Source organism: Pelecanus crispus, chromosome 12 (genome assembly GCF_030463565.1).
Source record: "Pelecanus crispus isolate bPelCri1 chromosome 12, bPelCri1.pri, whole genome shotgun sequence".
Taxonomy (NCBI): Eukaryota; Metazoa; Chordata; class Aves; order Pelecaniformes; family Pelecanidae; genus Pelecanus; species Pelecanus crispus.
The window spans coordinates 12,245,399-12,269,092 of NC_134654.1; the positions used below are offsets into that span (position 1 = coordinate 12,245,399).

General features: G+C 45.6%; 1 protein-coding gene across 1 annotated transcript in view; it reads right to left on the minus strand.

The window, feature by feature from the left end:
- Positions 1-23,694, minus strand: part of CALN1 (calneuron 1) — a 118,958-nt gene that overhangs the window by 41,426 nt on the left and 53,838 nt on the right. Inside the window, exon 3 of the mRNA XM_075720045.1 lies at positions 21,419-21,531. Within this exon, the coding sequence (XP_075576160.1) occupies positions 21,419-21,531 (113 nt within the window). The remainder of the gene's footprint in view (positions 1-21,418; positions 21,532-23,694) is intronic.

A 23,694-nucleotide genomic window follows, 5' to 3' on the forward strand; every position in this document is an offset into this window, starting at 1 on the left:
AATCTGCTCCGATCTTATGTGGTCTGTTTTCAGGAACTGTGAAAACTGAAGCATCTATCAAAACCAGGAATCATCCTAATTTAATTAAAAATTTATCCTGCTGATCTGATCATATCCTAAAAACAACCTCAAGTCCTGCCTGTGTGATAAGATTAGTTACTGGGATTTCAGAAGTCATGCTCCCTCGATACCTTATTACACACTGAGACAATGCTCTAGGATATGTTAAATTCCTGTTTGCTGCATAGACTTAAAGAAATAAAATGTGTGGCATTTGGACTTATTCCCCAAGTAGCCAAAGCAGAAATAGAATGAAGGAAATAAGAGAAATAAATGCAGTTACAAGGAATGTGTCCAGGTACAGGCTCTGCCACAGAGGTCCTATGGAACAGACAGGAGAAGGTGCTCAAAATGGATCCCCAAGTCCATTTTGACCACAAAAAAGGGGTGTTTCTGTCCATTGTATGGTGCATCAAAGTGAGACAGAGGAGGTTTGAATCCCACTGCCATGGCTGGCTGCAAAACCCAAGGTGGTCAAGTGCTGCATGCCTTTGCAATCTGCGCAGAGGGAAGAGCACAGTCTCTGCAGAGCTCACTGTGGACAATGAGGGGAAGACATGAAAAGATTGCTAATGCAAACTATTAACTGATTTACTTTTCCCCTGATCTGGGTTGAAATAACTTTCCAAAGCAATAGCCCAAGCTTCTGCTTTTGCACTGCTATGTTTTAGCAATTACAGTGAAGAAGCAGGCAATCTTAGCACGATTCAGCATGGGCCTTTCATCTAGCAGCAAAACTAATTACTTAGCATCTGCTCGTGGGATTATGTTAAGACGGGTGTCTCGCAGACTGATTTCTGATGGTAGGGTGTGCACCCTGATGCAGCATTTTGGCAGCTTACAGGTGCCCACCAGGATGCTCTGGCTTTCCAAATGTGGCCCTATCACCTCTTAAAATTGCGTCTACCTTTGAGCAAGGGTCGTTACCCACCACTACATACTGAAAACCAGATTTTCTAGGTCAGAACACAGGAAATACTTCCAGCTTAGGTACCTTAGCCATTCCAAAGAGAAGAGAGACTTATGAATCACTGAGTTTATCATATTGAAAGAATGTGACCTTTTTGTTGTCAGTGATATTTTAAGTCAGATCTGAAAGTCTGTAAATGTCTTGTTCATACTAAAATTGAATGAGACTTCATCATCCAGCCACCCACAATGACCTGCAGATTGAGATATAATATTATTGCCTCTTCAAATTCAATTGAATTGTCATTATGCCCAAAAGATCCTCCAGTTTAGTAAATATAATGCAATTGGCTTAAAACACCTTGACAGCAAATGCCCTCGTTCTTTGCAATTGTGGAGTATTTTCAATCAACATCTAAATTAAAGTCTCTTTTATCATTATGATCCAGCAATTCAAGAGATCCTGAAATCTGATTCCAGACATTAAGGCATGAGCCCATCTCTCATATTAGGGCTTTCCAGTTCCGACTTCCATTTTAGTAATAGTCTGCTTCAAATTTATGGATCTATTCATGTTTGGTCCTGTTTCCTATTAGCCATATCTTTTTGCTCTTTACTTCAGCATTATTAACAAGAAATGTTTCCATCCCTGTAGCAAGTAGAGGCTTTGACCTTTAGCTGCAGGTTTTCAGATGTAAACATCAAGAATTAAACTTCTCATAATCAAGTATTTTATTTATCCCCAACTACAGAAAACTCTTCTCAACTGACTTCCATATCTCATTTTCTTTGGCATTCATTATTTTGGATGTGATTACTACATTTTCTTGGGTTTTGTATTTAAACAGAGCACCAAGTTATTTTAAACGAGCTCTCTGCACATCCACTGGGACAACAGCAGGATCTGCTGACAAAGAGGGACTCTCCAGAGCTGTGTCCTGCTTCCTCCAGATGTGTTATCAAACAGAACTATTTAACACCCTACCGCTCGGGTGGTTATAAATCACATGCTCTGTAATGCAGCCCTTGGAGTTAAGGGGTGCATCTCTTGCCTGTGACTAACTCAGAGACAATATGGCCAAAGCGTCAGCCCTGGATGGAGTCATGAGACACCAAAGAGGCTCTTGTGCATCCATGCACCCTGCAAAACTTGAGGAAATGTTGCACACAGCATCCAACAAATAAAATCACCCCCAGTGTTTTCCAGGTTATTGTCTGAAATTTGCATCTTAATTTCAAGTGGCAATTATAACCCCTAGGCCATTAGGTCAGCACCTTAGCAGTGTTCCTTCACGAGGGCTGGAGCTGTCTACCTGCCTGCACTACAGGTGTACCTGCCAACCAGACTCACTGTAGCGTCTGCAAACAAAAATCAATTGCTGCATCCCAGCTGAGTGGAACTGGCCATGTGCAAAATGAGAACAAAAGAAAAAGCCTGCAAGGCTGAAGGCTGTTGACTTGCCGTGTACCAGTGGTATTTACTGCACTGGTACAGCCAGACTCAACTCCTGGTCAGATTTGCCACAAATCACCATTTTACATTTGCTGTAACCACAGAGAGCCAGGAAAGCTCTAATTTACTTCCGAAGAAGCCTTGGCAAAGTTGTGAAGGACAGGGTTGGCAGCCTTTGTGGCACTGGGCATGCCAAGCATCATGGGAGTTTCATAGAATCATAGAATCATAGAATGCTTTGGGTTGGAAGGGACCTTTAGACGTCATCTAACCTAACCCCTTGCCGTGAGCAGGGACAGCTTTTAACTAGATCAGGTTGCTCAGAGCCCCAGCCAACCTGACCTTGAATGTTGCCAGGGATGGGGCCTCCACTACCTCTCTGGGCAACCTGTTCCAGTGCTTGACCACACTCATTGTAAAAAATTTCTTTCTTCTGTCTAGTCTAAATCTATTCTTCTTTAGTTTAAATCCATTATTCCTTGTTCTGTCACAACAGGCCTTGCTAAAAAGATCCTCCCCATCCTTCCTATAGGCCCCCTTTAAGTACTGGAAGGCCGCAATAAGGTCTCCTCGCAGCCTTCTCTTCTCCAGGCTGAACAACCCCAACTCTCTCAGCCTGGCCTCGTAGGAGAGGTGCTCCAGCCCTCGGATCATTTTTGTGGCCCTCCTCTGGACCTGCTCCAACAGGTCCATGTCCTTCTTGTGCTGAGGGCTCCAGAGCTGGACGCAGTACTCCAGGTGAGGTCTCACCAGAGCAGAGTAGAGGGGCAGAATCACCTCTCTTGACCTGCGGGCTAGGCTTCTTTTGATGCAGCCCAGGATACAGTTGGCTTTCTGGGCTGCAAGCGCACATTGCCAGCTCATGTCCAGCTTTTCATCCACCAGTACCCCCAAGTCCTTCTCCGCAGGGCTGCTCTCAATCCCTTCAACCCCCAGCCTGTACTGATATTGGGGGTTGCCCCATCCCAGGTGCAGGACCTTGCCCTTGGTCTTGTTGAACCTCATGAGGTTCACATAGGCCCAATTCTCCAGCTTGTCATGTCCTTCTGGATGGCATCCCGTCCCTCAGGCATGTCAACCACTCCACTCAGCTTGGTGTCATCTGCAAACTTGCTGAGGGTGCACTCAATCCCACTCTCTATGTCATTGATGAAGATATTAAACAGCACCAGTCCCAGTATGGACCCCTGAGGAACACCACTTGTCACTGATCTCCATCTGGACATCGAGCCATTGACCACTACCCTCTGGATGCAACCATCCCAACATTTCCTCATCCACCGAACAGTCCACCCATCAAACCCATATCTCCCCAAATTAGAGAGCAGGATGTTGTGGAGGACTGTGTTGAATGCTTTACAAAAGTCCAAGTAGATGACATCCATTGCTTTTCCCTTGTCCACTGATGCAGTCACTCCTTCATAGAAAGCCACTAGGTTGGTCAGGCAGGACTTGCCCTTGCTGAAGCCGTGCTGGCTGTCTCAAATCACCTTCCTGTCCTCCATGTGCTTGAGCGTATCTTCTAGGAGGATCTATTCCATGATCTTCCCAGCACAGAGGTCAGGTTGACAGGTCGGTATTTCCCACAGTCCTTTCTACCCTTTTTAAAAATGGGTGCAATGTTTCCCTTTTTCCAGTCACCAGGGACTTCACCTGACTGCCATGACTTTTCATATATCATGGGGAGTGGCTTGGCAACTACATCAGCCAATTCCCTCAGGACTCTGGGATGCATCTCATTAGGTCCCATAGACTTATGTACATTCGGGTTCCTCAGGTGGCCATGAACCTGATCTTCCCTTACAGTGGGAGGGGCTTTACCCACCTGGTACCCACCATCTTGCAGTCCATTGATTTGGGAGGGGTGAGGAGAGAGTTTGCCAGTGAAGACTGAGGAAAAAAAGCTGTTGAGTACCTCAGGCTTCTCCTTGTCTGTTCATACTAGGTTGCCATTCGTGTTCATCGGGGGGGGTATGCTTTCTTTAACCTTCCTTTTCTGGCTGACATACCTGTAGAAGCCCTTCTTGTTATTCTTTACATCCCTTGCCAAATTCAGCTCCATCCTTGCCTTGGCCTTCCTGACCCCCTCCCTACACAACCAGGCAGCTTCCCTGTACTCTTCCCAGGACACCTGTCCCTGCTTCCACTGCCTGTGCAGTTCCCGCTTACTCTTTAGTTTGACCAGCAGGTCTCTACTCAGCCATGCTGGTCTCTTCCCTTCCTTGCCTGATTTCTTACAGCTGGGGACTGATAGCTCTTGTGGTCTATGGAAGGTGTCCTTAAAGATCTGCCAGCTCTGTTCCATTCCCCTGTCCCTGAGGACTGTTTCCCAGGGGGTCCTTCTGACTAACTCCTTGAAGAGCTGGAAGTTTGATTTTCTAAAATTTAGGGTCCTGACTAGCACGGGTAGATGACAGCACTGCAAACAGCAGCTGATCCAGATTGCCCCACTGCCTGTGCAGTGCTAGAAAGCTTTGCAGAAACATGGGAGCCCATACAGTCATCTGGAAACCTGTGCCCAAACCTGGCCTTGGACAGTACCTCCCACTGTTTGCTTTCCTGCAGGACCCCTACCACTGCACTTCCCACCACATGCTCAAAGCTTGAGCAGGTTTCCCAGGACCATGTCCACTCAGGCTTGGAATATCTCCAAGGACAGAGACTCCAATGACACAATAATTTCTAAAAATCACCCTATCAATCATCCAAAAGAGCAGGAGCAGTGCTTACCAAGGCAGATATCACTGAAGTCAGCAGGAATGCCATATGAATTAGTCATGTTTTGTAGGACCAATCCATGGACACTACCCTTTATATTAGTTATCTACAGATCAGCAACAGGGGAAAACCAAAAGCAATCGTGCACTCAGGGGCTGATCAGGAGTCATTAGCAAGATCCTGTGCAAAAGCAGCCTGCAACCACAAGCTTTAAGAGTAAATCATGCTATTAGCACACAAGGATGCTGAATTATTGTCTCTGTGGGGCTGAACTGCACTAATTCCCTTTCCTCCTCTCTTTCAGGCAAGTACTTTTTCAATGTTAAAAAAGCATTTCAACACAGAGCTTCTCTACACATACGTATACAGCTGCCATACAGCTGTCTGTGATGAGGTATGTGGGGGTATTTGTACATCTCCTCCTGTCTCTCCCTTTTTACTGAAGGAATTAAGATAATTAAGTGTCCAAGACTTGATGTGATGAAAACTGTACCAGTCTCTGGTCCAAATGCATCATCAGTGTAACTGTGTTGTACTAGCACAGAAAAACCACAAACCACTGCCCTGGTGGGATAAAGGTAAAGGGCATGTTAGGCAAGGGCTACGCTGCACACTGTGGTGGAGAGAGGTGATCAGCCGGGCAAGGGAGCATCAGAACCCCGCTGCGTGACCAGAGGTACCCGTGCTGTGGCAAGGAAGGCACAAAGAGTGAGGTGACAGTGGCAGGGGCACGGTGTGCAGCACCCCACCAGCAGCCACTGAGGGGAGATCATTCACAGCAACATCAGAGCCATGAAGGGCAAACTGCTGACATGACCAGAAAGAATAACAAGGGGGAATGACAAAAACCACATAAAGGCTTAATTGGGACTCCATTACCCATTCAGCTCTCTAACAACCGCTCTGGGGTGCATTAAAACCAGGTGAGAACTGGAAAAGCATCTGCTGCTGATCATGCTGTGGCAGGCAAGGCAGCGATGCTCCCTGCTTTTGGCTGACTCGGGGCCCTCGGCGTGGTCACATCTCTGAGACATCAGAGCCTGAGTGTCTACTTGAAGGCAGAGCCTTACAATTGTGACCTGATTTCATCAAAAGACTCTAAGCCCAGGATTTAATTTTGCAGGTGTTAAATTAACTGGATGGAGATTTAATTCTAGGAGCAATTTAGATGTCTATCAAATGGCACAGGCGAGACAGGCCTGGTGGTTCTGAAATAGCCAGAGCCAGGCAATAATAATGCAAACAATCCTATGGAGGTTTAGTTGCAGGCACCATCTTGTAATAAGGTCCATAACAACCTTGTATGAATAACAACTGGGATGTTTCTGCATATTGTGGAAGGAATTCAGAGAAGGAAAGTTGGAAGCACTCTTCTCAGTGGAGACTGTACTTGCTTCACATTCAGAAAAGCAGTATATTTAAAAAGAAGATACCATATTCACCAGAAACTTCTGAGATGCAATAAACCGCACCCCACAGGATTTCTGAAATCATCAGCTCCCGCTGCAATTAAAATTTTAACATAATCTGTATTTCTTCTATGTCCCTGGATGCACAAGTGTGATAGACCCCTTTCAGCATGTTTCTTCCCACAGATTCCATGCTTTGCCTGCTATAAATAAAATTATTCCTACCTTCGCTTCCCATCTGCTTCCACGTGCGTGTACAGCAAGTACTTGAGCTGTCATGATGCCAGTAGTAACGTGTGCAATCCTGGGGCACTTTGTCAGGGATGATAAGTGAAGTCAGCAGCGACTATCAAACACAGAAAAGAGCCGGGGTGGAAGTGGAAAGAAAGTATTGGAACTTTTTCTAGTGAATTTTAATGGGCTTTAATCAGCCACTCCATGCTAATTACCATAAACCTTTTGAGTCTACGTTTCATATGCAAGTATGCGTGATGGTGATTGATACGGGTTTTTAACTCACCTAATTTAATTCCTGTACAGCAATCAACAGTCAGCTGTCTGCAAAGCAATCAGACTGGCCCGTGTGGGGACATGAGAAGAACTCAGCAGGGCTTGAGGCTCTCCCAGCCCTTCCCGTGCCCCTGCTCCCAGGGCTGGTACTGCTCCTTCCCTGGACCCTGCCATGGCAGAGCCCTCCTTGTCCTTGGCCATGGTTGGAAACAGCATTAGTGACAACTGTCACAGAAAGAGTGGCTGTAAGAAAAGCAAGATGCAGGCTGCCAGAGGAGTGATTATTCTTCAATATATGGATCATAATCATCTTTACCCCATGGGAAGCCAGAGAGATCTGTAGGGAGTTTGTAGAGAGAACAATTCACCACTACAACAGAAAAAAATGCACTCAAAAAAATAGTAGTGCAGAAAGATTTGCAAGTATCTGCCACCAGTTGTAGAGATACCCGCCCTAAATCGGGTACATTTCTACTGGCTTCTTAGCCAGCCAGGTAATTTGTAGCAACCGAAAAGCTATGCTTGACAGTTATATATGATAAATTACTATGAGTTTAAAAAACGGCAAAACTCACATCAAATATGTTTAAGTCATTTTCATTTTTCCAGGTCCTAAATGGATCAATTTTCTGTTACAAATGATATAATAGAAAACCCATTTGATTAGTTTGCTGAAAAACATGCTCCAGATAAATAAGAATGCTGTGTTACTTGTGAGTAAAAAACATTTAAATACATGTTGATAAAAAATAGGCACCTATTCAGTAATAACAATGCAGAAATTCTGGGAATAATGGCAATTTCGAAGAGTCTTTCATGAAAGTTTCACTTGGGAAAAAACAAACGGTAATTTTTTAATAAGATTGGATTCATGAAAACATTTTGATTATCTCCAATCATCAGTGTAACTATTCTCTAAGGTATTACAGAGCTACCCTAAATAAAAACACCATTTCAATAAGGGAGGAAGGAACACAGTACAAATAGGCAAGACTCAGGTCTTCCCTTACTCCCTAAGATCCCAATCCAGAAAGATTTATGCTGGTGTTTCTCTGCCTGTTCTGTTACGTCCAGCATGAATCAAGAAGTTGTAAAGCTAAGTATAAATTTAAATGATCTCAGCAAGCTGAGAGCAAGGCCCAAAAGTTCAACCTGGGATAGCCGGCACACATCCCCTTCCAGCCCATAAGGCTGCTTTGGGCTGATATTTTTGACTGATCCAGCCCTGTCCCACACGAGTTTGCTTGTTCCCTATTCACCTATTTTAAAGTCTCTAGTCTGAGGCACATGCAGCACTAAACTGGTGCTTTTTCTCTAAATCAAGTGTTTAAATGGGACTGCAGTGAGCCCTATCCTCTGTAGGAAAAAACATGAAGCTGAGCAAATCTACAGATGGGGCAGAAGAAGGTAAGGCCTCAGCTGGCTCCAGACACACCAGGACCAGAGCTGAGGTCCCTCTCTACCTGCCTGGATGTACCATCATCATAGTGGTTTCTTCTCGTTCTCTTAAACATTTTACAACATTAACAAAACAACACCTGGGGAAAAGGTGTTCTCTTTCTGCAGCACTGGAGTGCACGCCTTTCCTGAGCTGAACCAGCAATTCCTGGAAGGTTTCATCATCATTATAATCTACAATTATAATACATTCCACTTCTGCTCTGAAACTGCCCTTGGGATTCAAGCACTTTTGAATGTCAGTAGGAAAAAGAGATGCAGTCTACTGAAGGCTATTTGAATAACTACAAGAGCATTTCTGAGCTGGGAGTTCAGCAGAGTTTTCACATCAGTCTGTAATAAAGATGTGGCATTAGAAAAATGCAAGGATGGGGCTGATATGTAGCAAGAAGAAGCTAGTGTTGGGGAAAGGATATATTTTAACCTAACATACTGGCTCATTTTGTGAAAACATGTGCCTGCATACCAACTAGCCATAAAATAAAAATTAATATTAGCTTGGTTGTCTCTTAATACAAAGAACACAAGTGCTGGAAGCTGAGGTTCATGAGTTCATCTTCACAGGGGATCACAGTTCCTGAAAGCCCTGAAATCTGGCACCTATATACAGCCTGTCTGCTTCGTGACAGCTCTTTTCAGATTCTGCGCCCCTAAAAAGCATCAATTTACTTCATTTGTCTTTTCATTGCTCTGTCACTTCCAAAAGTTCTAAGGAATTGTAACTTCATGTGTGCAGGGGGAGCTGATGGATTGACAGCGACGTCTTGGACTAATAATCCCCTGAGCAAGACAGACTCCAGGGGAAAAACATCAAAACTAACACACTCAGCAAGAGTAGAACAAGATTAAAACCATGCAAATCATTGTTATATGATTGCTTTTTTTTTTTTCCCCCCCATTTCTCCTCCAGGGTAAGGCAACTGTATTCTACGCTCTGCTCCAAAAATGGGGGTATTTCCATGAACTCTACCTGTGGACCTTGCTGGGTCCTGAGGTTTGCGTCTCTGCTCAGCATAAGAAAGTTGGACATCAGAATACATCTCCAGAGGGAACTCCAACATCATCCTGTCTCATTTTGAACAGAGATCTTTCCTTCACATGCTAAATCTGCTTATTTCTATGAAAAAGGGATTAAAATCAGTTTTGAACACTTCCCACCAAGCTCACACATATATTGAATACTTCCACTGACTTTCTCAGGTTGCTCTGGACTTCTGCCATAAACGTCTGCACCCCGATACATTTCCTTAACTGTGAGTAAATGTACTGGGTTACATGACTATTTATTTTAATTACCACTTTATAGCATTGTGTGTTACTCAATAGTTTGTGTGGCAAGGTTTTGGTAGTGGGGGGGCTACAGGGATGGCTTCTGTGAGAAGCTGCTAGAAGTTTCCCAATAGAGCCAATGCCAGCTGGCTCCAAGACGGACCTGCCGCTGGCCAAGGCTGAGCCCATCGGTGACAGTGGTAGCTCCTCTGTGGTAACATATTTAAGGGGGGCGGGGGGAAACAACAAACCAAAACATCAGGACACAGACTGCAGCTGGAGTGAGAATATGTGAGAGGAACGACTCTGCAGACACCAAGGTCAGTGCAGAAGGAGGGGAGGAGGAGCTCCAGGCACCAGAGCAGAGATTCCCCTGCAGCCCATGGTGCAGACCATGGGAAGGCAGGCTGTGCCCCTGCAGCCCATGGACACCCACGGTGGAGCAGATATCCACCTGCAGCCCGGGGAGGACCCCACGCCAGAGCAGGGGGATGTGCCTGAAGGAGGCTGTGACCCCATGGGAAGCCCACGCTGGAGCAGGCTCCTGGCAGGACCTGTGGACCCATGGAGAGAGAGGAGCCCACACTGGAGCAGGTTTGCTGACAGGGCTTGTGACCCCATGGGGGACCCACGCTGGAGCAGTTTGTGAAGAACTGTAGCCCGTGGGAAGGACCCATGTTGGAGAAGTTTGTGGAGGACTGCCTCCCGTGGGTGGGACCCCACGCTGGAGCAGGGGAAGAGTATGAGGAGTCCTCCCCTGAGAAAGAAGGAGCAGCAGAGACAACATGTGATGAACTGACCGTAACCCCCATACCCATCCCCCTGTGCTGCTTTGGGGGATAAGGTAGAGAAAATCAGGAGTGAAGTTGAGCCGGGGAAGAAGGGAGGGGTAGGAGGAAGGTGTTTTAAGATTTGGTTTTATTTCTCATTATCTTACACATGTTCTCACTCCTCTCTCCTACTCAGTTTTGATTGGTAATAAATTAAACTGATTTTCCCCAAGTCGAGTCTGTTTTGCCTGTGACAGTAATTGCTGAGTGATCTCCCTGTTCTTATCTTGACCCACAAGCTTTTTCATTATATTTTCTCTCCTCTGTCCAGTTGAGAAGGGGAATGATAGAATAGCTTTGGTGAGCACTTGGCATCCAGCCAGGGTCAAACCACTACATAATAGTAAAAAAAATTTTCTCTGTGGCACTACAGACTACATCAGGACCACCAGCTCTGGAGACTGCATGCATCTCAGAATGTAAGATTTCTATCTTTGCCAGCACAGAAATACATTCAAACCTCCACAGATAGTCTAATAATGGTGCAGAAAGCACACAGACAAAGAAACAGTTTCTCAACAAAGTGGCAAACTTGTTTGAAAGAAGACCTCAAATAATTTCTCCTGAAGATCAGCATCTTTCCACCCACTTGGTAAAACTACATTAAGCCTCTGCTGGAAAACTGTATTAATAAAGTCAGAGCTTGAAGAAGGCGCTACTAGAGCCTGTTTGGCTCAGCCAGTGTGGTGGTACTGAGTTTGCAGGAAGAGGTGATGTTCACAGTACTGGGAACACGCTCTCAGTACCTGCACATCACACATCTATCCATGAAATTCTTGCCAAACAGTAAAAAAAACCAAAACAAAGTGCAGCAGGCCTGCTGGCAGCACTCATGGCACAACAAGGCAGGAGCTTGTGCAGACCCCAGGGGAAGGAGAGAGAGGTGTGTGACCCTGTCCCACCTCCTGGCATGCAGAGAGGTCGGCAAAGCAGCATGGAGGGAAATGGTCTCAGGGCCACCAGTAGCTGTTAGACATCCATGACCCCATCTTCCTCTGTTCCTTCTGTCCTCAGTGCCAGTGGAGGGCAGGAGGCAGGGGCAGGATGGAGCTGGCTGCACCTGCAGCATGGCCAGGGCGTCTCCATCCTGATGGCCAGGGAAACGTCTCCATCCTGATGGCCAAGGAAACATCTCCATCCTGATGGCAGCTCAAGATGGCTGTTGACTGGGGAACTGTCTGCTAGGGCCACCAGATTTGCCCACCACATTTGCTCCTCAGAAACAGCAGTCTGGGACAGCAAGGATGTGCCCTGTGCCAGGAGGGGAACACCACAGAGGTGAAGGTTGGGTGGGCAAGGCACGGACAGCCACTGCTGCAAGTCGCAGGCAGCTGGCAAATGCCCCTCTCTTCTGCAGGCAAATCCCAGGCTAGTTGTGCCTTTGTGCAAGCAGAAACCATGCAGCTCTTGCACCTTGCTGCTAGAACCTGAAAGAGGCACCAAGATGCTCCAACAGCTGCTGCTGGCCCTGTCCATCAGCTGCTTCAGGGCTGTAACACAAGGTATTTTGCTGGTGCAACTGAGAAGCATAAAATCTAACCAGGGCATCACTTATTGCTTGATGGTACCAGGTAGCTTTCTTTTGGCGTCAGATGTCACAGCATCCACCGCTCATCTGGCTCGCACTAACAAACCTCAGCCATTGCCTGAGCTATCTGCTGTCCCCACCACAGTGGTCCTTTGCAGCTCTCCATTTGCATTTCTTCTGAGGTCTGTCTTTTTTTTTGTCCCAAGAGAGCAATTTCTTTTTCTAGCTTTTTTTTTTCATAAAAGGTCATTTTTCTTTCTAAACACTTTTGTTTGTTGCAAACAGTTGCCAACAGTTTTGCTTTTTTTTTTCTTCTTTATGAGCAATGGAGTGTCTTTTTTCCTGTTTTTCCCTCTTATTCTTCTCTTTAAAACCCTAGTGAAATTTTCACAATATTTTTACTCTGCTGAAACCCAGGGCTTGGAGGCAGGACACTACATAGATTTCTATTTCAAAGTGGGGATTCTTTAGAAAAAAGAAATAGAAAAAGGCCACTACCATCAAGTCTGTTTTAAACAATTCCCAGACTCTGATCTCCATGAAAATCAGACTTTCCTTGTAGTCAGTTAAGATTTCCTTCAACAAAATGACAACAGTGCAGTGAAAGAGATGATTTTGTTACATGAACATGAAATATCCAGGCAAGCCAAAGGTAGTGTCCTCTGGTGACACCTGAATTGCAGATCCTTACATGTCCTTTTCTCTGAGCAGAGGAAGGACGAATCCTGAGATCTGGTGCTGGCTTAGGATTTGAGGACCGGTGGAGCCTCTGCTCCTAAAGAAAATCCTTCCTGACATTAGGAGTGCAGGGGATATGGGATTTGAAGCCAGAACTGTTGCCCCTGAAACTCCCCTGCATGAAACATGACACCTCTGCTCCATCACCCAATGATGTCTTTCAAAGGCATCAAAGTCCATTTAAAGAAAAAAGACACCCACTCCCCAGAAAACAGCACCAGAGATGTACTCTGGCACTGAGAGGTGCTGGGGAGTGTGACGCCCCTCAGCAAGGGGCTCACAACAAGCAAGAAACTCTCTCCCCAGCCCATGTTCCAGGTTCCCATGTACACGTCAGATGATGATCATACACGTCTACCTTTCCTACACATTGCTGCTTACATTTCTAAGCAAATCACTGAGAAAACCACAGCGCAGTTCCTATTTCACCCATCAGGAATGGGTAAAAAAATCCCAATGACACAGAGAGATGCAGACTGAGTTTATATATAAGCTGCCATACAAAAAATAACCTCTGTACCATAAGAGCTGGATGGAGTACACATGCATGAGTGCTCCAGAGTGTGCACAAAGCCAAATCACCACCTGCCAGAACAGTTGTACACTGTCATCCAGCAGGCAGGATGCCTCTTGATATAAACTGCCTGCTTTAAATAGACTTTGAACCAAAGCTGTAGTGTGTTTCCGAAGGCTAAATGTATAAGTAAGCTGGTTGAAGCTACAAAACACAGTTGGACAATGAAGTCTCTTGCTTTTCTCCTGCTATTGGTACCAGTCCTGCTTCAGTTCACAAGTGCTTTCAAAACTTTATTGTTTCCAGTGTCTCCAGTTTTGATGTCTAACTTTGATCCTGATGACTTGGAAGAACTGTTTTTTGTTACAGGAAAAGATGTGTGCTGGTGAAAATGAGGTCCCTTCATAGAAACAGATAAAAATAAGGCCACCCAAACATTATTTCTCACTCCTCCCCACTGGCAACTTCATACACTGCAAAGTGTTTACAGGGATGTGCCAGTCTCACTGTCCAAGGACAGACAGCCTTACCACCATGATCCAGGCCATGAACCTCTCCAATGTTTGTATCTACACCAGAGGCTGCGACAGCACTTCTGGGCTGGATACCCAGACTATGAAAAAGGTGAATTCATCACCTGCAAGCGTTCAGCTTTCACCATGTTGCGACAACAACCATTGAGTGCCACGTACTCAGTGGGAATGTCTTTGTCAACAAAAGAAGATTTAAGAAGGCAACCAGAACTGTTGTCTTTCTGCTGACAACAGCCTCAGCACTGGCAGAGCTCGTGAAATGCTTGGTGGGACTCATCAGACGACATTTAGCTGTCCCCAGTGCACATATGTCCACCTGAGCCACTTTTCTAGACTTTCTTTGTGCCAAATGGAGAAAAATTGTTACTTTTGAAGCATGATGCCTCTCTTCCTGAGGTTGATGCCTAGAGCAGATCCCTTGAATTGCACCCTAGAAGTGGCTATTTCTCTCTGTTAGCTCTAAGAGGAGTCTAAGCAGTGTCCCAGATTAGCTGAGATGAACTGCACACTATCCACACCAGCTTGTGACTCTGCTTGTCACTGCAACACAGTCATCTGTGTCTTTGTAATGGGAGATCTCACAACATTTTAAAACTGGATAGAAGGAAACCACATATCAAATCTAAAATGCAGGAACAGATATTGCAGGACACATTTAATTTCTGAAACTGGAAACACAGTCAGGATGCTAGAACTAATGGTGTACCAGGTGAATTCAATTACTCCAGCTGAGCAGAGCCCAGTAGCTGTCATGGGAAAGGTGGGTGCCTTGGCTCCCAGGCCAAATTGCAGTGGTTTCTGCAGGACAGGCAATGCTAAGGCTTTCAACCAGTTCTTCAACCAAGCTTTGGTGGTATCCAGCTTGGGAAACCCAAGAAACAGTAGATCTTTAAGAAGTACAGAACTTCTTTTCTGTGGAAATCACTTTAAGATATTTCAGGTTCAACAACCAAAAAGCAGGTGCCCACATTGTTGTTAACACTGAAAATATTGCTGTGGGGTGGAGGGTTTTGTTTGGTGGAAGAGGATGTGCATGAGTAAGGGGATGTGCATGGTGCAATGGTAGAGCCCCAGTTGCCTGTCCTTCACACCATCCATCAAGTTTTGGCACCCAAACTTTCAGCTGCACTGTTTCCTGATTTAAACCCCAAAGTAGTCACCAAGAGAGAGGTCACTTACGTAGCCACTAAGTCTGCACATACTATTAAGCCATCCTTCCTCCCTGAACCTCAGCTTTCTTTCCAAGCAGCAGTACAACAGCAGTTCTTTACCCACTTTAAACTACATGCAGTCAGCCCAGATGCAAAACCTGCCTTGCCAGGAACCACTACTGACCCCAAGCATCACCTGGTACCCTGAATTGCAAAACTAACTCTCTTTTATCACAGAAGTCAATTTGAGATGGTTCTTTGAAAGGCTGAAATAGCAGCACTTGAAATCCTGAAATCAAGTTGTATTTGCAGTACAGCAGCTCACTACTGGCAAGCAATTGTGGTGCAAGGTGTAAAATGGCCCCTCCTGGGGTTTAGCAATATCCCACACCCATACAGAGGGGCTGCACCAGCCCAGGAGGAGAAGGAGGGTAAGGAGGGTAAGCCACCCACACCCACACCTGGCTGGCCCTGCTGTGAGAGGCGAGCTGTTATTTCAGCAATGCCCTGGTCTGCGGTGGTCGTGGGCAGTTGGATCTGTTACCATGTGAAATTGCACATAGAGACACAAACACTTTCTCCACAACTCCGGCAAGTCTAATTTGCCATCATCAAATTAACTCCTCTGCAGGGACATGAGGAGAAAACTCACATATAGGGTCAAATTGTATTAGGTTTATCTACTGGACTTCATAAAGAAAAATCCCTCTTTAAGCAAAACCATCTTTGTAGGGGCCAAGTGCCACTGGAGGCGTGCACAGCTCACATGCCTCACCAGCAGTGTGTCTCCAACACTGCATCCTTGGCCCCTGCCTTCCCTCCCACACCATCGCCCACCGCAGCTTCTCTGCCTGCCACAGCTTCTCCTTACCCTGCCTTGTGCCACCGAGGTTCCCACACATTTTCTCCTTCATTTCACTCCATTAAAGTACTAATTGATTGACCAGATCATGAAAGCCCAGATCTCTCCCCTGGGACACTGTTGCATTTGCAGACACAACTGCAAACAAGATTACAGATGGGCAGCTTTGCACAGCAAATCATTAAAGCATCAGCAGCCGTGCTGGGAGGACAAAACCACTGTGTTCTATTCAGCCATGTCCCTCTGCTATCCCGTGTTCACAGCCAGCTCTGAGCCCCCCTTCACCTCCCTGAACCCATTCCCCAGCCAGCACCAGATGCAATACTTCACAGCTGGATGTGGCCCTTGCTCTATTTTTCCTGTATCCAGAGAACAAAATACCCTTTGGTGCATGCTTCTGAGCTTGGCAGCTCAGGAGCACAGGGTTTTCTGCTGTCTCTGGCCTGCCTCTGGGTATTCCTACTTCCTTGCACAGGGGTGCCATGGGATCTAGCTTTGGCTGTACCTACTCATCCACCATAGATCATAAAAAACAATGTATTCCTCCTCCTGGGCAAAGGTATTTGGAAGCCTGGAGGGACAAAAAGGGTTTTCCCAAGCCCAGAAAACATGAGCAGTTGCTGAGCTGCTCTGTTCTTAGGACTTACCTCCCCAATCCTCCAGCTGTCCCCCCCAAAAACTGCAGAGATATTTCTATAGCAGAAAAGTGAGATCTCTGAGCAGCATCTCCCCAGCCTGAAACACCACGTTGGTATTCTGGTCTTCCTGCTCCTGCAAAGCAGCCTTATTATCCCAAATCAACCAGCCTCCTACCAAACACCAGTGAATTATACCAGGTGATAGCTAATGCGACAAATGGGCACCATGTCTGAGCAGATGATACAGTGCCATCCTCTCATGCAAGACAAAGCTTCCAGATATCCTTGCATGGGCAATGCATTACCGCTGGCTGAAATGAGTTCCCTGCAGCTTCCATGTGCATACAGTAAAGAGAGAGGGAAAAAAATAGCAGGCAGCGTTTTGCCTCTCAAATGACCACCACATAAAGTATTGACTTTTCAAATAATCTCATCAGTGCTGCTGGGTACAGAATTTATTCTGCATCCAATGCAGATGCAGCCCTGTTGTTTAACCATTCAAACTTGTTCTGACTTCAAAAAGCATTTTGTCCAAGACAGAGAGTTTTATTTTAATTAAAATCCTATAATCCAAGATGATTATTACTTCTGTTCCTGTTGCTTACCCCCAGGGACTGGAGATCCACTACACTACGTACTGTGCAAATTATTTAACACTTGTGCCCGAAGGTCTTTGCACTTAGAAACAATCTGGGCAGAAATTATAGATGAATATGAAATCCCAGTTTCTCCCCTCTCTTTTCATCCCTCTCTCTGCTCAGAATGGCAGGGCACAGTGGACAGATTTGGAGTCTGTTTGCCAAAAACAGGAGCTAATATTTACTGGTAGTGGTGTTTGTCTTTTCTGTAATGCTCTTGATCTAAATCGCTTTACAGACCTGAATGGCCATGCATTGGAAATGCCTCAAAACTCACTTGTACAAAACACATCTCTCAGTGCGTAACTGGAAACAGACTCATATTCCATGAGCTCTGGAAAAACAAATTCTCATGCCTGAAAGTTGATCAAATAGCATCTCTGTGACCATGCAACAGCTACCACACCACTGCAAAAACATTGCTGGACACACTACAGAAAACCAGCTTCAGGACAATAAGTGTGAGCACCAGCAGAAGCAGCTCAGAGAAGGTGGGCAGAGGAAGGCAAGCAATGGGTGGCCACTTTTTAAAAATTACAGAGGGAAAAAGATAGAGAGGGAAGGGGGCAGACACCTTATGAGAGACCGTGGGAGGTCCAACACCTCTGCGCACGGCCACGCTCACCTCCTCCCACTGGCTTCCAAAACAGAGTTCAATAGGTACTCCCAAAATCTCATCTATGCTCTTTTTTTCTTTACATTTTGTTTTGAATAAACGTAGACCCTGTGAAAGCAGGCAAAGGGGATGTTTGCATTGTTGCTGCAAGCTTGCCATGGCAGGTCTGCCCCAAAGCAGGGAGATGGGTCTTCACTGGGTGCTTCCACCCTTCAGACTCCTCCTGACCATGATCCTGCACACTGAGGACTGGCTAATGGTTACCAGGTAGCTATGTATTTAAGAAAAAATATTTAAGACAGTTTAAGACTGTCTTAAAAATTTAAGACAGTTAAAGTTGTCTGTGCACAGGTACATGTTACTTCCATTTGCACACAGTTGGCATGAGGATGAGAAAACCATTTTGAAACAGAGCAGGAGGCACCTGGGGATGTTCTCCACAAAATGGTACTTGGTGTGCGCTGCATCTCACTCAGGAAAGACAGACTTTCTGAAATGGAGGAGAGTCCATGTTTCCTCATCTCTCCTGATACCATTGGTCTATATAGACTTGGCCTGAAATAATATTTACAAGGAAGACTTCTGCCTCCCCCAAAATACCTCCCAACATGGCTGAGGGACTGTGGACAGCCATTCTAACTGGAGCAGAACTGATGTCCGCTACCTGAGAAAGCAAGAGTCAGCTGCGTTAAACCCACATCCATATAACTCAGTTTAAAGCCCACATGGGAAATCAAGGAGGAAAATAAATCTGAGAGACCTTCCATGTCTCTAACACCTGCCAACACTCAGTTCTTGGCTGAATCCTGCTTCCCCCAGGCTGACCATTGCTCTTTAGGCAACACATACGACAGGAAGGATGCACCCTTTCCCTGTTATTTCAAGCCTGCCTCTTCCATGCATATTCCTTCTCTCTCCTCCCTATTCTTCCACTGTTCCTACCCCCTTCTTGTCTCCTGCAGCCCCACTGCTGTTGTTTTAAGATCCTTCCCCTTTGCAGATTCTGCCATCTGGAACCGCCTTCCTGTATCCCACCAACTCACTCCCAGCTTCGTCTGCAAATGCATCTTCAGGCCCTTGTCTGTTCCTTTGAATTCCTCTCTCCTTCTGCTGCTGTTTATTATTTGACTCTGTCATTGCATTATTTAAAGCGTTGTTAAGGCGCACTTGGAACAGAGTCTGCACAGAAGTGCCACAGTATGTAAAGCTGGACCCTCGGCAAAAATACCCCAAGAGCCAAAATCGTGACAGTTGGAGGGAAGCTGTTTGGATGGAAGAGGGGAAGGAACTTTCTGCATGCCAACATGGATTTTCTCTCCCCTGCAACTGATATAAGAGCCTCTTCAAGATGTCTTTTGCTCCCTGCAGCTTTGGGGTGAGGTTTCCTGGTAGCATTGCCTGGCCAGCTGACACCAAGGCAGAGTTGTCCCTTCTTGTCCCACCCTTGCTGCCCTTGTCACCTAGCACCAGTCACAACTACATGCTTGTGGGCATCATCTGCTCCTTAAAATTATTCCTTGGGGATGACTGCAGGGGTGAAGTGCTCCCAAGCAACCCAAACTCATCCTCATCTCCCTGCTACTCCTTGCCAGGAAATGTGAAAATTGCACATCAAGGAGATACAGAAAACACAGCCAGGCCCTGATTCTGAAAAGGACTTTGTTTCAAATCAGATGTAATGCCACAGGAGATAATGCAGATGCATAAATATTTTGCTTAAAGATGAGTTGACTTATGGCCCTACAGAGGCCTTGGGTAAAGCCAGGGAGGAATGGGCAAAGGGATCCTGTTCTCTGAATGGCACTTTCCTACAAGGTTTTATCCTTGCTTTTTCTTTAGGAATAAGCAGCCAAATTACTGTATTCTTCATGAGCTCTCCTACCCCAGGAGAAATGAAATGTGAGATGAAGCCTTCTCTTTGAAGGATTTGAAATCCAGGAAAGTGCTATGTAAAAAAGATGTATTTTCACCCTTACAAGACCATAAACATTTTTTTCCCGAAGCCCTGGAGCATTTGTGCAATTCAGCCAAAGCTTCGCTGCCTGTGGACAACCCCCAGGGCTGTCCCTTCCCACCGTGGGGCCATGGTCCCTGCTGCATGAAAGAGCAAAGCGAAAGCTGAGTCCAGGAGTCCTGCTGCTCTAAATGCAGACCACATGTCCTCCCTTCCTTGCTTCCCCTGAGCAAAGCCATTTACATGGGCTCAAGGGTCACTAAATGACAGCAGGTTAACCTGTGAGCTGAATTTTAGGGAGGGGTCCAGACTACTCTGTTTCCCCTTCAAAGAGGTCAGCTCATGAATTTGATTTTCCCCACTGGTATTTTTGCTTCTTGAATGGCTCCGGTGAGGCCAGTCTCACTGGCGGGTGTGGAAGGTACCAATGGCTCAGTCGGATGGGATGGTGCTTCCTCCTCTCCCCATTGCTCACGTGGTGGGATGAGGCTTGCAAGGTGTAATGGAGGCAATAAAACATTCGTGACTGCCACAGTCCTGCCCTTCATGGTGTGAGTTCAGCTCTTGCATCCCCACAGGTATGTTACAAACCACTGAGGCTTCACCAACGCCAAACTCTTGCTTTGACAACCGAATACTAGAATCCACACTAGGATTTCCAGGGATATTTCTATCACATGCCAGGAGGCCAGGAACAAGTTTTTGAAAGACTTTTAAAAGACTTTTACAAAACTCCACCCAATTCAGTCTGGACAGTGCTGGAGGGTAGTAAAAGAAGATAGAAATGCTTATATCCAGGTTTGACTCTGATTCACATAAACTCAGTAACAGCCAAAGTTTATTAGCAAGCAAAGGCTGTTGGATGATCAATGAAATGAGCAGTAATCTCAGAGGAAGCCACACATTTAATCCATTGGCAAAAAATGTGCAGCACTGTGTTTTGGGAGATTTTTAATCCCCACCATAACAGCCTGGACTGTCCTTGCTTTTCCAGGAAAGTCTAACGCTGTTTAAAATCACGCTGCACGACAGACATGAGGCAGCTCCCACTGCCAGACCTGCGTCTCCCTGATGCCTGAAACCAGCAGGACCAAACCACAGCAGGACAGCACCATGGGTAAAACTTGCACTGGCACATCGTTATCTTCAGCCTTGGACTTGAATTAACTGCAGAAGCACTGATCAGATGTGACCTGCATGGCACACCTCATTCTGCTTGGAGCATCCCTCCACCACAGCCAAGGGATATTGAAGAGTGGCACATTTCTGAGAGCAACCAGACAGGTTCAAGGCTCCTAACTCAAAAGACTCATCGAGAAAAATGTTTTTCTCTTCCAAAAATTAATTCCAAAATGCTCCCAAGCATGTTGTACAAACAACTGGGTGCTTTGTTGTGTTCAACTGCAGTTCATCCACAGTTAAGTGCTTTCCCTTCCTCCTGAACAGGGCTTAGCTGAGAGCAGGTCCTTCAGCAACACGGGATCATCTTACACAGCACACAGCAAGAGGGACCCAAATAGCCTTTACACAAGCATTCACACTTAGCAAAACATGTTGTGCTCCTCAACAAATCAATTTTGGAAGCTATTGATAGTTGGCTAAAGTTGCATTTTAAAAAATGACCACTTACCTGCCAGAATATGCTGTCTATTGTATTTCCCAGAAAGCCATCTCTGCCTTCTGATGATACCAGCTTAGGTCCCAGAATAGTCATAAATTCATCAAAATCAACCTGCCCATCCCCTGGAATGAAAGAAAAAGATCAATGTTTTCACTGAAGTACCACTTAGTGCCAATGTCCAACATGCCGCTCTGAATCTGCTGTATAGAATGGATGCATGCATGCACTATGGCACCTCCTACATCAACTTCATGGTGCCTACAGACCCAAATTTGTTGTTATCCCAGTGAATGGCCCATGTTGTAGCATATGCACACCTGAAGACAGGACCGGGTGATGCACAAATAGAGATGAACAGGTAATTTCCCAGCCCCAGAGAGCTTGTAGGCAAGTCACTTTTCAAAAAACACCCAATTTTGGCAGGCAGGCAGCAGCCATCAGCATGGCCAGGGCTCTTCCCTCTATAGAGCTGCCAAACAGCCAGGTCTCTGCAAAGCTTTTACAGGGCCAACCCCATCCTCCAGAGGAAGGGAGTACACACAGAGGGAAGATCCAGGCTATTGCAAATCCACAAGGCATTTCATTTCAGCTTTCCATCAGCATCCATCTCTTAAAAGCCCTCTGTGCTCAGCATGCAGAGCAGGCAGTATAGACACAGCTTCAGTGCCATTAGTTGCCCCTGCCATTAATAAACTGAGTCTATGCAGTCCCAAGTCCCTCCAGTATATTGTATGTTTTGTAAATGAGGCATGTGTCTGTTTGAAGTATATCTGAGAATTGTATCAAATATTACTTTTCCCTCAGAGAACTTCTGTGATGCTTAATGAAAATGGCAAAAAAGGGAAATTCATGCCCGTTGAAGGATCTCAAAAAATACCTGCTTCTCTAAAGAGGGTCTATATGCCTCTCCTTTGCCTATCAGTCCATAGACATACCCTTCTACATATTATTAGCCCAATTGATACGGGTGGATATATTAGCCTTCCTTCAAGTCTGGAAACAGAATCAGCAACTGTAAGACTTTTTGATTGGTTTTTATTCAAATTTAGCTGGAACTGACTGCATCCACCTCTCCAAGTAGTTCCTGTTGCTAAATTAGTAGGTGTAAGAAGTGTCTAAAACTGTCAGACTAAAGCAGATCAATGCAAGGGCTACTATTAGAATGTCACTATTGACTGCAGTACCTGCAGCAACCCTGCATGACAGCTTTACCACGTGCACTGCATGCTGCTGCTATCTCTCCTTTTTATTATATTTCATATGCTTGATCTGAGCATATGCACCGCTGATTGAAATCTCTCCATGTCCTTATCTTTGCAGAAACACAATGTGAAAATAAGCAGAGTCAAAATGCTCATTTGCCAGAGGAGTGATCCCTATTCATTAGGTTCTGCCTGGAATTTCTTGAAGTCAAGAGTGAATATCCTAGGGGTGAGCCAGTGACGGGGGCTCTAAAAGGAAACCCAGCAAGGATTCATAATAGCTTTGATCCTGTAATGTGCAAGAAGACCCCATCCAATTGCTAAAGTTGCTCACACCTTCAAGGCTTGGCACAAACTGAAGGACTTTGCAGGGCTGGAGTGGGCTGAGCACTTGCAGGATGGAGCTCATTTCTGGGACAGCTTATTAAGCAGAAAAGGAAAGGGGTGGGCACCCCATCGTTTGGAAAGCCATTCTTTAAAACATTTATGGGCTATGAGAAAACATGTTCCTTCTGTTTCCCCATGAGAGGCATCAGTTTATGACATAAAGTCGGATTGTATCAGTCACAGCACGTTGGATCACATTGGGGAAGGTAATGCAAGGTGACAGTGGATTCAAGGCGATTTACATTGCAGTACATCGCTTCAAGGGAAAGACAGTAACAAAACCATACACTATGATGCAAATTGGGTTAAAGAAATTAGCCAGATTAGCAAGAAAACAATTTGCATTTTAAAGAGATTCTAGTACCTGTGCATGCATATATTTGGTCTATCCATATGCGATCCCAAAATATTGAGTTACTCAGTTTACGTTTTCTGCAATGTCATTTCATCCACAGAGGAGAGGCAAGACTTAGTCCTACACATGACTCATGAGAAAGCAGGTGCCAGGACTCCTGGACTCTGTGTCTGACTCAGAACAAGACTTTGGGCAAACCCTTGCTCATGACTTCCCTGTGCCTTTGCCAGGGATCATAACTAATTTCACAGGGTTTAATTATCAGCTTAATTATAGCATTTTCCACAACCTCAGAAGAACATTGCCATTACAAAATACCTATTCCCCTTATTGACTGCTTT